The following is a 15,380-nucleotide window of genomic DNA, read 5'->3' as shown; positions in this document are numbered from 1 at the left end:
AAATTATTTGTTTCAGGAGGATCAGTTATTTTTCTCTTGTCATTGTATCCTTGCTCTGGGGGAAAATTGACATTGGATGCCAAATGATAGTATCAGGAGATTGCCTGGGAAGTATAACATCCAGAAAATGGAAACATGGCTGACTGACTGCGGTGAGCTATGGTAGCTTGATACATGCATCCTCCTCGAGAGATGTGCTTGGGTCAGAATATTCATTCCTTAGAGGCTACAGGAAACACGTAGCCAGACTTTGGCTTCTTGACCCCCTTTTATAATATCCATTTACACTATTCTTCTCAAGTTAACACATTCTTCATACAGAATATTAAAGAAATTTAGAGGTCTTATTTCTTTATATTGTAAAAGTCATCTTGATTAGGTTAGAATTCTTCCTTAAGTAATTCTTGGATTGATTCATTTCCATAGGTGATTGATTATAATTACATATTGATCCTATCTTAGAAAACTTATATATGGGGGAGGAAGTCTTTAACCCTGTAATACATAACTCACAGGATAGCATTCAAGACCACATTTTGGCATTATTGAGGAGAGGAGACCAGAAAATTTGGAGAGATGGGTATAGATCTATCTAGACTACTGGGCTGCAATAAGTATTCAAAAACTAGTTCTGGGTAGAGTTATTTTTACTGGTAGCAGAATCATTAAGGCTCATGCATTACTTCTCCAATACTAGCAGAGTAACATAAGACTAGGGTTATGGTAGGGAATCTTACAGCTGGTCATTCTGCCTAATTCTTACCTAGATCGACAATGATTTTCTAAAGTTTACAATTAGGTAAACAATTGTACCATTCAGAGATAATGTTATACAGTTGACCCTTGAACAACATGGGTTTGAACTATATGGGTCCACCTATATGTGGATTTTTTCATTAAATACAGTACATTGTAAGTGTACTTTCTCATGATTTTCTTAATTTCTTTTTTCTAGCTTACTTTATTGTAAGACTATAGTGTGTAATACATATACAAAATATCTATTGTTTATGTTATCAGAAAGGCTTCCGGTCAATAGTAGGGTATAAGTAGTTGTTTTTGGGGAGTCAAACGTGGATTTTTGACTGTGTGTGTTTTGAAGGGGGGAGTCTATGCCCCTACCCCCCTGTTGTTCAAGGGTAAAATGTATTTGTCTCTTCCATTGCAATATTTTTGCTTCTCTTCCTTTTTTTGTAATGAGTCCTATAAATTTGGTCATAAGTTTCAGTACTACTTTTCTCATTCTATCAAATTTTTCTGCTTATAGAAACCAATGTTCCTTTAATGAACTTTATTTTTAAAGTAACTGCAGTTTGTATGTGTAAGTACAGTTCTGTTAATGTTAACGCATATGTAGGTTTGTGTAACCACCACCACAAAACAGTTGTGTCACCCTCAAAAACGCCCTCACTTTGTCCCTTTTGTAGTCATATCCTTTTTCCATCCCTGTCCCCTGACAACTACTGATCTGTTTTATCACTTTAGTTTTATTTTTTTGAGAATGTCATTAGAAAAATGAAATCATATAGAATGTAGCCTTTTTTCTTTGATTTAGACTTGTTTCACTTAGCATTATGCATTTGAGATTCATCCAAATTAGTTACATGTATCAGTAGTTCCTTCTTATTTGTTACTGAGTGATTTTCCATTGCATGGCTATACCACGGTTTGTTTATCCCCAGTGTTACTTTTAAAGCACAGAATTCAAAGTTAAGACATGACTGTGGTTATGAAGAACCTTTAATTCTACTCTTAACAGAATCTGCAAGAGGCAGTGACAGTGAAGATGAAGTTTTACGAATGAAACGCAAGAATGCAATTGCCTCTGATTCAGAAGCAGATAGTGACACTGAGGTACCAAAAGGTATTCCAGTTACTTCTTTTACATATGTATGTATATATTTCTGTCTCTCTGCATTTAACTGTAGTGCACTGCTGACTCTGGGCATTTACCCTAGACTGCACGACCCCCCCACAGAGAAGAGTGTGCATATACGTAGCGTACACAGGGAAGTTGTGTGGATATTAGAAACTGTTTATGCTTAATCAGTTGAAGAAGAGCTGCCTCCTTCTTTTTTCTAATGTAAGCTCTTTGCCCAACATGGGGCTCAAACTCATGACCCTTAGATGAAGAGTTTCCTGCTCTACCAACAGAGTCAGCCAGTAGCCCCTCTTTTTTTTCCCCCCCTGCATCATTTATAGGTAGATGAATGTGTTGGTAGGAGGCTGAAGCTCTCGTTGAGGTTGAGGTGGTAACCTCTCTTCTTTAGTTTGAATACTGATAGTTCCAGGACAACTTGTTCTTAAGTCCTTAACAGGTTAATAACGCATAAAGAACTTGATTCTACAAGCTGTGGGTTAGATGAAGAATTCATGAAAACCCAGGGTTAGGTAAGGTAGGTTTGTTGTAAAGATAAAAGATCTACCTATTCATCTCTATGTATGACTATTTTAAATGGCAGATTGCTATACAATAAAGATGTTAGTATAAAAGGTTCTACAAATACAATTTTGATAGTTTGATTATGCACAACCATCATTGTACTGAATGGTAATTAGACATTAATGTTAAATAGCTTATATAAATTATCATAAGTAACACTACAACTAAAGCAAGTAATTAGAGGGTCAACTAGAAAGAAAAGGAGAGAGCTGGCAGAATAGCAAGCTCTGGGATTTACTTAAAGACAACTAGTAATTATGTGCCTGGACTTTGGAATCAGATGATCTAAGTCAGAATTTTCGTGGCTCCACTTTCTAGCTGTAGGAGTTTGGTCAAATTAATTACTTACTGCACGTCAGTTTTTTTTTTTTTTTTTTTTAAGTTTTTAAAATTTATTTCTCAGCGTGCACAAGCAGGGGGAGCAGTAGGCAGAGGGAGAGGGAGAAGTAGTCTCCCGCAGAGCAAGGAGCCCAATACGAGACTCAGTCCCAGGACCCTGGGATCATGACCTGAACCGAAGGCAGACGCTTCACCGACTGAGCCACCCAGGCATCCCTCCATCCCTCCATCCATCCCTCCATTTCTTTCTTTCCTTCTTTCTTTCTTTCTTTCTTTCTTTCTTTCTTTCTTTCTTTCTTTCTTCCTCTGACAAATAAAATATTTAAAGAATCAATTTTCTGATACATAAAAGGGAAATGATGCTAACCATCTTAGAGGGTTGTTATGAGAATTAGATATATTCATTCTTTCATTTTATTCAGTTATTTATTGAGAATCTGTGTAGTAGGACTCTTCTGGGCACTGGGAATGTAGCAATGATCAAAACAGATAAAGACCTTCTTCCTGTAGAACTCACATTCTGGTGGGGTCAGGGTAGGGTAGCGAGACTGGCAATAACACAAGAAGTAAATTAAATTTATAGTATGTCAGATGGTGATAAGAACTAGGAAGAAAATGATTTGGACATGAGGGATGCCTGAGTGGCTCAGTCGGTTAAGTGTCTGACTCTTGATTTTGGCTTAGGTCATGATCTTGGGGTCCTGAGATCGAGCCCTTGTAGGGGCTGCATGCTCAGCGGGGAGTCTGCTTGAGATTCTCCCTCTCTGTCTCCCTGCCTCTTCCCCATGCATGTGCGTGCTCTCTCTCAATTAAGTCTTAAAAAAAGAAAAAAAAGGTGGGTCATGTGGGTGGCTCAGTTGGTTAAGTGCCTTCTTTAGGCTCAGGTCATGATCCTAGGGTCCTGGGATCGAGTCCTACATGGGGCTTCTTGCTCAGCAGGGTGCCTGCTTCTCCCTCTGTCTGCTGCTCCCCCTGCTTGTATACTCTCTCTCTGACAAGTAAATAAAAGCCTTTAAAAAAAAAAAAAAAGATGAGAGTGTTTGTCGGTGGGGTTTTCATTTTGATTTTATCATATAGACAAACTTTCAATACCCTGACCTTCCTTTCCGCCTTTTTGTTGTTGTTGTTGTTATGGCTTGCTTTATTTATTTATATATGTGTATATATACGAGATGTATATATATATATACGTATATATATATCGTATATATATATATACATCTCGTATATATATATACATGAGATCATATATATATATCTCGTATATATATACACATGAGATCATACATATATATATATACATGAGATCATATATATACATGAGATCATATATATATCTCATGTATATATATATATATATATATATATATGGCAGTTTAAGGTTCACTGTGAAATTGGGGGAAGATACAGAGATTTCCCATATACCTCCTGCTTACACACATGCATAATCTCCCTCGTTAACAGCATTGCCCACCAAAGTGGTCCGTTTGTTACAATTAGTGAACCTACATTGATACATCATTATCATACAAGGCCCATAGTTTATATTACTGTTCACTCTGGTTCACTCTGGTGTTGTACATTCTGTATGTTTGGACATATGTGTAATCACATATATCCATTATTAGGTATCATATCTGGCAGCATATGGAGTAGTTTCACTGCTCTAAAAACCCTCTGTGTTCTACCTGTTCTTCTCTCCCTCCCTCTAACCTCTGGCAACTACTGATCTTTTTACTATCTCTATAGTTTTTCCTTTTCCAGATGTCATATTGTTGGAATCATACAGAATGTAGTCTTTTCAGATAGGCTTCTTTTACTTAGTAATATATATTTCCTCCATGTCTTTTCCTGGCTTGATGACTTCTTTTTAGCACTGAATAATATTCCATTGTCTGGATGTACCAGTTTATCCGTTCCTCTACTGTAGGACATCTTGGTTGCTTCCAAGTTTTGGCAATTATGGATAAAGCTGCTATAAACATCTGTGTGTAGGATTTAGTGTGGACATAAGTTTGCAACTCTTTTGGGTAAATACCAAGCAGTATGATTGTTGGAGCATATGGTAAGAGTTTGTTTAATTTTGTAAGAAACTGCCAGGCTGTCTTCTAAAGTGGCCATAACATTTTGCATTCCTATGAGCAGTGATTGAGAGTTCCTGTTGCTCCACATTTTTGCTAGCATTTGGTGTTGTCAGTATTCTGGATTTGGGCCATTCTAATAGGTTGCCTCTTCTTTTTCAGTGATCTGTCCTCCCCCTTGTCTCAGTAGCTCACTCTCCTAGTTTATCCTAGACTATGTCATTGCCAATAATTGTAACTCTTCTATAATCCCAGTTGCAAGCAGTCTACTTTCTGACCACTCTCCTTTCTTTTTACCCCCTCTTCTACCCTACTTTGGTTTATTGGTTTATTACGGATTATTATTGTTTTGTCAAACCTAGGTGAAGTTCTGCCTCAGATGGTAGACCGGAGTCTGCAGTTTTAAAACTTGAGGGAGTATGTAGAGAATAGGCCTGTATTGAGTGCTTAAGCCCCAAATGTGAGTATCTAGACCATAGGAGGGCATTTGGGCTCCTGGGGATTAAAGGAGAACGGAAGAACAAGGTTGCAGTAAATGAAGGGAAAAAAACGTCTCTCGTGCAGTTTTGCCTTTAACCGAATTTGCCCCCTTCCCTCTCCACAGGCACTCTGGTCCTGTCTTTGAGAACCAGGGTCAGAGTTGTGCTTCGTGGTTTCCTGGTGCCTGGTCCAGAAACCTTGGGAATATGTGGAAGTGCTAGCTTTGAAAAGCCTTTGTTATAGATACTAATACTGTGACTTTTCCCTCAATATTAAAGATAACAGTGGAACCATGGATCTGTTTGGAGGTGCAGATGACATATCGTCAGGGAGTGACGGAGAAGATAAACCGCCTACTCCGGGGCAGCCTGTCGTAAGTAAAACCACCAGTGTGAACTGGGCCCTTCCCGAAGGCTAAGTAAATGTTTCAGAGGTTTCAGGTCACTGTTATGCCAAGAAGAGGAAGTTGCTAACTGATCTGCAATATGAAAACACAGGGAACAGATGACTGACTTAGTCATGTAGGAACTCTTGTTTATATGGGGGAGTAGAAATGACTGCCCTGGTGCAGCCACGCCATGGGACACTATCGAGCAAGGGAGAGGATTGACGTATTTATACACATAAGAGCTTGGATGAAATTCCAGGGTATGCAGAGTTAGAAAAAGCCAATCTGAAAAGGTTCCATGCCGTATGATTCCACTGACGTAGTATTTTTAAAATGGCAAAATTACAGCAATGGAGAAGAGATTAACGGTTGCCTGAGATTAAGGAGGAATGAGGGCAAGAACAAAGTGGATGTAGCTATAGAAAAAGGTGATATGAATCTTTCTGCTGATAAAAATGTTCTGTATCTGATAGTAGCAGAGTCGGTTTCCTGGTTATGATATTGTGCTATATAGTTTGTAAACTGTTACCACTGGGAGAAACTGGATACAAAAAGAAAGAAAAGAGAAAGAAGTAACAGCCCAGCATGAGGTTGGTGCCGCACCTGAAGAGACAAGACGGCAAGGATTTGTGATTTGAGACCCATTGATTTAAGTGTTCTTCTTGTTCATGCCAAGAAGTGTGCTGTGTTGAAAATCTCTGATTTTTTTTAATTGATAGAGTGACTTTTGTTGGTGAATATGTGAAACACAGATTTATCACAAAAGAGATCTTATATTGATGCTTCCCAACTGATCTTGTTTCCCTTGTGGTTTTTGGTGGGGGCTTGGGTGGGCTGGGGTAGAGATCGAGGGCTGCGTTAACTCCAAAGCCTCAGTATGCTTCTTGTCTACCTAAGTCATTAAAGTGTGGAGGTTGAGCTAGAATAGACCATTTCTCAGGTTCTTTCAAGCTTTAAAATTCTGACTTTTACTAGGATGAAAATGGATTGCCTCAGGATCAACAGGAGGAGGAGCCAATTCCTGAGACCAGAATAGAAGTAGAAATACCCAAAGTAAACACTGATTTAGGAAACGACTTATACTTTGTGAAACTGCCCAACTTTCTCAGTGTAGAGCCCAGGTAAGGGGGTCAATTAAAAGTGTTTCTAGGTGTTGGATAGAAACATGTGGAATGGTGGTATTTTTCTGATTTTACACGAGGTGACTAATCACAAAATGGAAAACTCACCATGTGTTTCTGAAAAAAATAAATCAAGCGTATCCTGTGATGGAAAAAGTATGGACTATTGGTAAAGGACACTTTTAATGCTTGTAATTGTTTTTAGAAGTTTGATACTTTCTTACAAATTAATAGACATCACAAGCCTTTGGTTGTTTTGACTAGTGCAGCCGTGAAAAGGCTGAAATCCGGAGTGGCGAACTTTGCTAGGGAAACTGCAAACACGCACTGTAGCTGCCATTGCGGATCTAGAAAACCTAACGGTTTGAGACAGTTAGTGTTGATGGCTGTTATTCACTGAGTAACATGCAAGCTGTTGTGAGATTTAAATTTTTTTTCTCCAAGCAAAATGATGTGGAAAGCTAGAGCATGTGTGGCCTGTTCTTTGGAAGACTTATGTAAGAGTAAAGAATATTTTGAATATTTAGCCTTGCCTTTCAAGCAGTATGTGTTAACACCAACTTTCAAGAAGGTATAGTGATTTGAATACTTCCTTAAAGTTGGAACTTGAAGATATTTGACCATTATGACTTTTAATTATGTTATGATTTTTAGTATGATGTTGCCTATTAATAGAAATGTTATTATGTAGGTGTAATAATATTCCTTAAAAATATGATCAGTAGGTTTATTTTGAAAACATTTTGTAGACCTTTTGACCCTCAGTATTATGAAGATGAATTTGAAGATGAGGAAATGCTGGATGAAGAAGGTCGAACCAGGTTAAAATTAAAGGTACTCTTCCGGGCTGTACTCATTTAGTTTTTTCTTTTGTGAAGTAAAACTTGGGGATAGTCACTTGAGACTTGAGCTTTTAAAAAAGATTTTTTATGTTTTTTGTTTTATAAACAAATGAATTGTCTTTTCAGAATATTTTTAGGAAGAAAATATATAGCTTTTTTTCTGTAAAGGTGGCACTTTTCCATCTTTTTCACTGTTACACTATTTTGATGCTTTAAAAAAATTATTAGCTTCTTCCTTCAGAATAAGTAGCATTGTGGTTTGGTGTTTATAATGACTACCTCCATAGCACTGTGGGTTACGTTCTAGCAACTTCCTGCAAGAGGAAATCCTTCAGGTTCTTTGATCTGTCCATAAAAAAATATATATACAAAAGGAGAATCTATTACTAGTGCCTTCCAGTTGCTCTTGTTGACTATTAGAGATTTTTGTTGTACTACATTCCTAGTAATGTTTCTCTTAAACCTTATACTAACTCTCTGTTCACGAAGGGCCTCTAATCTTCCTTGAATCAAGGAGGATGTAGGTTAAGCAGATGCTTTAAAGCTGAGTTGTACCAGAGAATGAGAAGCAGTTGAACTCATGGTACTATAACTGGAGCTATGCTTTTTGAATTCTTTTTTTTTTTAATTAAGATTATTTATTTATTTGACAGAGATAGATAGCCGGCGAGAGAGGGAACACAAGCAGGGGGAGTGGGAGAGGAAGAAGCAGGCTCCCAGCAGAGGAGCCCGATGTGGGACTCGATCCCGGAACGCCGGGATCACGCCCTGAGCTGAAAGCACACGCCTAATGACTGCGCTACCCAGGCGTCCCTGCTTTTTGAATTCTTAAATCCAAAAGATTTCTGTAAATACTTCATTTTTCAGTGGATATTATGTATGGTGTTTGAATGTTAAGAAGTGGCAGTGTGGCATTCTTAGAATTCAGGGACTGAATTTTTAGAACAATTCTATCTCTTCAAGTGTGATAGATCTACAGGTATCTAAAGAACCTCATATGAGATGGTTTCTATCCAAAATGTGTGGGCTTCCAAAGCTTTTCAGTGAAATTTCACTACTCCTTCCTCTTTTTTCCCCCCACTGCTCCTTCCTCTTAATGGAAATACAAATTAAATGAGAAAATAGAAATAGATACCAATAACTTGCTCCAGGACATAGAATTAATAGGCATAGTTCTTAGACTAATATTATTATTATTATTTTGCTGTCCTTTTCCTTGCCTCTTCCCCCGTTAGCTCATCTGTTAATATTTTTCCTTCAAGCATGTGTATTTATTGATACAGAGTTAGCACTATGAATTTTTCTTGCCTGGTTTAGTGCCTCTGATTTTATTCCACTGCTTTTCATTATTTCTCATCATTTATATAAATTAATGTATTTATTTACTCTATTGAATATTTTTGCATTTTTGCCTTACCTTCTATTAGGGTGCAGCAAATATCAGTGTGTCTATTTTCAGGCCAATATCAATATATCTGTTTTCAGCCCATGTAATATCAGACTAGTATAGACATTAAAGATTAAAAATGAGTATTTCTCATTTCTCTCACCAAAACCTTGGTGCTTAGGGGCACCCGGGTGGCTCAGTCGGTTAAGTATCCTGCCCTTGATTTCAGCTCAGGTCATGACCTGAGGGTCCTGGGATTAAGCCCCGCATTGGGCTCCCCATTCAGCGGGGAGTCTGCTTGTCTCCCTCTTCTTCTGCCCCTCCCCCTGCTTACGTGCTCATTCCCCTCCTTAAATAAATAAATCTTAAAAAAAAAACCAAACATCTTGGTGCTTAGAGTACAAAGATCGATGTGTGACAGACTGCTGTTTTTTAAAGCCTTGGTGTATGATGGAAAATAACCCTGGACCCTTTGTTTCTTGAGTGATGTTCCCGAGACTAAGATGATCATTGTTTTGTTTTGTTTTAAGATTTTATTTATTCATTTTTGAGAGAGAGAACACAATGGGGGAGGGGAGGTGGGGGGAGAGAGAGAAAGACTCTGAAGCAGAGTCCGCACTGAGTGCAGAGCCTGACGGGCTCAATCTCACAACTGCGAGATCATGACCTGAGCCAAAACCAAGAGTCAGATGCTGAACCGATTGTGCCACACAGGTGCCCCTAGGATGACCGTTCTTAGAGAGTTGATGGTATAATTAATTCTTTGAAGAATAAGGATCCAGGGTACCTGGCTGGCTCAGTTGGAAGAGTGTGTGATGCTTGATCTTGAGGTCTGGGTTGGAGCCCCACATTGTGTATAGAGAGTATTAAAAAAAAATAAACTTAAAAAATAAATTATAAGGAACCAGGTATAGTTTACGTATCTCTAGGAGGTCCTCCATCTTTAAAGCTACTTCATTGTGTCTTTCATCCCGGTAGGGTAAGACCTAACAGTGTACCCCGTCATAGCATCATTGTAATTTGAATCATTTTATAAAATACCATTTTTCAGAATGGCTTCTCAGTTACTAATGACCTGTATATGTGTGCATAGTTTTTGTGTGAGAGGGAGGGTAGGAATAGTATAGATTGTTTCTATCCTTTTGTTAAGGAAAATTTTAAACACATTACAAGTATAGTGAGAACCATATAATGAACTCTCATGTGCCTGTCTACTCACCTCAGTGGTTATCAGTTTGGACAGTCTTGTTTCATCTATATTCCCTAACAGACCCAGACTTTGGAAACAATCTCAGATATGATATCATATTTAATTAATGAATATTGATTTCTTTCATCAGCCAGCTTCATGGTTATTTTTTTTCTTTTTTATTTATTTTTTTAGTAATCTCTACACCCAATGTGGGGCTCAGACTCACAACCCTGAGATCAAGAGTCACATGCTCTTCCAACTGAGCCAGCCAGGCACCCTCATAGTTGTTTATTTAGTGAGAAATAAAGAGGAAAGGGGAAAAACTGGAGGGGAACCATTAGGACCCTGTTGCAAAGCCAGTTGCAGCTAACAGTGGGGGTCCAGAAAATCTAAGTGGGAAAGGGAGCTGCTGCTTTTCGGCTTGATGGTGGGGAGATAGGCATAGGGAAGCATGGGCTTGGATCTGTCGGTTTTCAAAGTATTGACTTTGTTGTCATCTTGATTTATATTCTGTTTATCCTTGTGAGTGTATCCTTTTTTAATTTCTTCACTGCCATTTCAGTGGGTTTCCCGGATGTAGCAGTGATAAACTACATGCATTTAATATGCTGTATTTTCCTGGTAGTTCCATTTTTTGTTTTTTGTTTTTTTTTAAGTTTTTTTTTAAATTTTTTAAAACTTTTTAAAAAAATTTTTTTAATTTTTAATTTTGTTTGTTTGTAGAGCAATATTGGTTTCTGGAGTAGAATTCAGTGATTCATCACTTATGTATAACACCCCAGCCCTCTTTAATACCTCTCACCCATCTAGCCCATCTCTTACCTCCCTCCCTCCATCAACCCTCAGTTCTCTGTTGGTAAGAGTCACTTACGGCTTCTTTCCCTATCTCCTTTTTTTGTTTATCCCCTTCCCATAAGCCGTCTGTTTTCTTTCTTAAATTCCGCATATGAGTGAGATTATATGGCATTTGTCTTTCTCTGACTGACTGACTTCACTTAGCATTATACACTCTAGCTTTATCCATATCATTGCAAATGACAAGATTGCATTCTTTTTGATGGCTGAGTAATATTCCAGTGTGTGTGTGTGTGTGTGTGTGTGTGTGTGTGTGTGTGTACACACCACATCTTCTTGATCCGTTCATCATGGACATTTAGGCTCTCTCCATAGTATGGCTATTGTTGATAATGCTGCTGTAATTATCATGGTGCATGTGCCCCTTCTATACCCCTTGTATCTTACTTAGTAGTGCAATTGCTGGATTGTAGGATAGTTCTGTTATTTAACTTTTTTAAGTTAAAAAGTTTTCCAGACTGGCTGCGCATTTGCATTCCCACCAACAGTGTAAGAGGGTTCCCCTTTCTCCACCACATCCCCACCAACACCTGTTGTTTCCTGTGTTGTTAACTTCAGCCATTCTGATAGGTGTGAGGTGATACCCCATTGTGGTTTTGATTTGCATTTCTCCAATGATGAGTGATGTTGAACATCTTGTCATGTATCTGTTAGCTATCTGGATGTCTTTTTTGGAAAAGTGTCTATTCATGTCTTCTACCCATTCCTTAACTGGATTATTTGTTTTTTGGGTGTTGAGTTTGATAAGTCCTTTATAGATTTTGGATACTGACATTTATCAGATAAGTCGTTTACAGTTAACTTCTCCCATTCTGTAGGCTACCTGTTAGTTTTGTTGATTGTTTCCTTTGCTGTGCAAAAGCTTTTTATCTTGATGAAGTCCCAGTAGTACATTTTTGCTTTTGTCTCGCTTGTGTTTGGTGACATATTTAATAAGTTCCTGTGGCTGAGGTCAAAGAGGTTGCTGCCTATGTTCTCTTCTAGGATTTTGATGGTTTCCTGTCTCACATTTAGGTCTGTTCTCCATTTTGAATTTATTTTTGTGTGTGGTGTAAGAAAGTGGTCCAGTTTGATTCTTCTGCATGTTGCTATCCAGTTTTCCCAACACCACTTGTTGAAGAGACTTTTTTCCATTGGATATTCTTTCCTGCTTTGCCGAAGATCAGTTTACTGTTTAAAGATTTATTTATTTATTTTAGAGAGTGATTGGAGGGGGTGAGGAGGGGTAGAGGGAGAAGGAGAGAGAGAATCTCAATCAGACTCCCTGCTGAATGTGGCGCCCTGACACGGAGCTTAATCTCAGGACCCTGAGATCATGCCTGGGCTGAAGAGTTGGGTGCTTAACTGACCGAGCCACCCAGGCACCCCACTCCCATTGAGTTTTTAATTTCAGTGGTTTTCGTTTTAGAAACTCTTGAATGTTTTCCACATCCACCTGTTGTGTCCCCTATATGCAATCAAGATAAAGTTATACTCCAAACCTCCTCAAAAACCTGGGGTTTTCATCTTCCTAGGGTGCTGCTTTTTCCTTACCCATATTTGGGGAGCTTCCCTGTTTCCCTGGGCAGGGAGGTTTTTGGTCCCACATTTCTTTGGTTTTTAGGTCTGTAAGAGAACCTGCTTTATAGAGGGAGCCTCGGGTCCACATTGCTACCTCCTGTGGCCTCAAGTCTTACTTCCTGTCCTCATAGCTCTTACTATGAGCTCTTTCTTCACATATCCCAGGGCTACTACAGATTTAGCACTAGCTCAAATCCTCTGGCACTCCACTTCCTTTGTGATTCCAGCATTAGGAGTTCAGAAGTTAAGCCAATTGTTTTTCCTGTTGTTAATTTATTCAGCATCTCTAGATGATTAAAACGAGGGTTTCAGTGTTGTCTGTTTTTCTGTCACTAAGTGTGTGACAGAAATTCTATGATTATATGTCTCTTGAGAAGAAAAGAAGCATAAATTAGAGCATTCTAAGGCACTTGTGTTTTGAACCAGGTAGAAAATACGATAAGATGGAGGATACGCCGGGATGAGGAAGGAAATGAAATCAAAGAAAGCAATGCTCGAATCGTCAAGTGGTCAGATGGGAGGTAAGCCCAAAATGCCTTGAAGAACATTGACATACCTAGAATGTGGCTAGGAGGGGTCAAACTTCAGAAGAAAACCTTATTTGGGGGATACCTCTTATTAAAGTGTTTCCATTGCTTGGTCTCTGGCATTTCATAGAAGACCTGAGAGAAATAGGTAGTTGCGGGTCGGACGGGCTGGTGAAAGACATTATAAGTAGGCCCAAAATGTGGTCATCCTCTCCGGCCACAGCATAGTAGTTTGGAAATGTTAGACCAGCTCTCCTCCCCATTGCAAGCTGCTCACTGTAAGGTGACAAGTTGGAAAACTGAGTACCCGGCAGAGCATGCTTTCCTTCTCAACACGCTTTGTTTGTAAACATAAACATACAACATGTTTTACTCCGTGTAGGTCATTTCTCACCTCATGCCACCTTTTTTCTTTCCTTCTGAACTCCGTGTAGGGAGAGAAAGTAGCTGTTGAATCACAAAGTAAAGTGAAGCGGTAGAACAAAGCTTTATGACTTTAATATGCGAAATGTTCCTTCTTTTCAGCATGTCGCTGCATTTAGGCAACGAAGTGTTTGATGTTTACAAAGCTCCGCTCCAGGGAGATCACAACCATCTTTTTATCAGACAAGGTACTGGTCTACAGGGACAAGCCGTTTTTAAAACCAAACTCACATTCAGGTAACTATTATCAACTACTATTTTTATAGAAAAAGCAGTGACTATATTGTCCAAAATACTTGACTCCTGATTGACATAACCTTCTGTATAGTTCACCAGGGATCAAGGTCTGGTTTTCAGCTCTGAAGCTTCAAAGGCTGTTTTGTCAAGTGCACTAAAAGTTGCTGTTTCACAGGGAACCGGGTCATAATGAGAAAACTCACAAGAGACTGTTATGTGAGCTAGTGTTAATTTATTAATTCCAGTGATGTCTGTAACTGCCAGGGGGCCTAGAATACTTGCTGGTCAGTGTGTCTGGTTTTTTTTTTTTTTTTTAATAAAATTGATCTGGAGGACTTACTGGTAACTGGAGGTTGGTTGTGTGCATGCAATTAGAGGAAGGACAATGAGCTGGGTGTGAAGGCTGGGGTCATCCCATTCTTGAGGCTGCTGTACCCCGTACCTCTCCAGGGATGTGTCCCCCAGGCAGCCCAGGACACTGAGGTCAGCTGGTGAGAGCATTCCCCTTCTTTAGACTGGTAGGCACTACACTGAAATGTTGCGCTTCCCTTTTCTTTATTCGAAGCAGATCATCCTCCTTGGGTAATGTTTATCTTTAGAGAGGGCACAGCAATCTTGGTTATGACTTAGCTTTTCGAGAATTGTAGTGATCAGAAGTAGAGGTTTCAGAATCAGACCTGTATGTCTGTCCCATTTCCCTTTGTGTGACCCTGTGCAGCTTTCTCAATCTCCGCCTCTCTTTCCTGATACGTAAAATACAGTAATTATAGCGTAGCTATGAGAGTGAATCATTTAACCCGTAAGTGTGAAGCACCTCGCTTGGCACTTTGTTTTCAGTAAATGCCCCTTGAGCCTGTGTATTTACTGATTCTGGAGGGTGCTTGTGCCTTGCAGAGACATTTATTCCAGCTTTTGTTTTTTACTTTACTTGTAAGATAAGAATGTTCCAGTGAGCCACAGAATGAAGAAAGTTTGGAATCCCATCACCTAGTATATGCAGTGGAGTGTCCCCACCTATTTTTTTTTTTTTTTTGGAGAGTAGGAAATGATGTCTGGTCTCTTGTTTTTGTGCTGTTGATATGACTGGCTCACAGATGTATGTGGTAAACAGGCATTTGTGCTCATTTCCTGCAGACCTCATTCTACAGACAGTGCCACCCATAGAAAGATGACCCTGTCACTTGCAGATAGATGCTCAAAGACACAGAAGATTAGAATCTTACCAATGGCCGGTCGTGATCCTGAATGCCAGCGCACGGAAATGATTAAGGTATGTTGGCTGAGCTTTATCCTGGCATTTTTGGTACAGGCATACCTCAGAGAAATGGCAGGTTTGGTTCCAGGCCTCTGCAATAAAGTGAATATCGCAATAAAGTGAACCAAATTAATTTTTTTGTTTCCCAGTACATGTAAAAGTTATGTTTACACCATAGTGTGCAGTAGCATTATGTCTAAAAGAAATGTATATACCTTAGTTTCAAACTTTATTGCTAACCATCATCTGA

General features: G+C 39.0%; 1 protein-coding gene across 2 annotated transcripts in view; it reads left to right on the top strand.

Annotated features, from left to right (window-relative positions):
- Positions 1-15,380, top strand: part of LEO1 (LEO1 homolog, Paf1/RNA polymerase II complex component) — a 55,398-nt gene that overhangs the window by 10,255 nt on the left and 29,763 nt on the right. For both annotated transcript variants that reach the window (XM_057306334.1, XM_026518487.4), the window contains exons 3-9: positions 1,760-1,864; positions 5,622-5,716; positions 6,707-6,852; positions 7,602-7,686; positions 13,115-13,209; positions 13,741-13,875; positions 15,010-15,145. In XM_057306334.1, coding sequence (XP_057162317.1) covers positions 1,760-1,864; positions 5,622-5,716; positions 6,707-6,852; positions 7,602-7,686; positions 13,115-13,209; positions 13,741-13,875; positions 15,010-15,145 — 797 coding nt within the window. The remainder of the gene's footprint in view (positions 1-1,759; positions 1,865-5,621; positions 5,717-6,706; positions 6,853-7,601; positions 7,687-13,114; positions 13,210-13,740; positions 13,876-15,009; positions 15,146-15,380) is intronic.

The sequence above is a fragment of the Ursus arctos genome, unplaced genomic scaffold, assembly GCF_023065955.2.
Source record: "Ursus arctos isolate Adak ecotype North America unplaced genomic scaffold, UrsArc2.0 scaffold_36, whole genome shotgun sequence".
Lineage (NCBI taxonomy): Eukaryota > Metazoa > Chordata > Mammalia > Carnivora > Ursidae > Ursus > Ursus arctos.
Note: the sequence above shows the minus strand (reverse complement) of the source record. Positions and strands in the feature narration are given on the sequence as shown.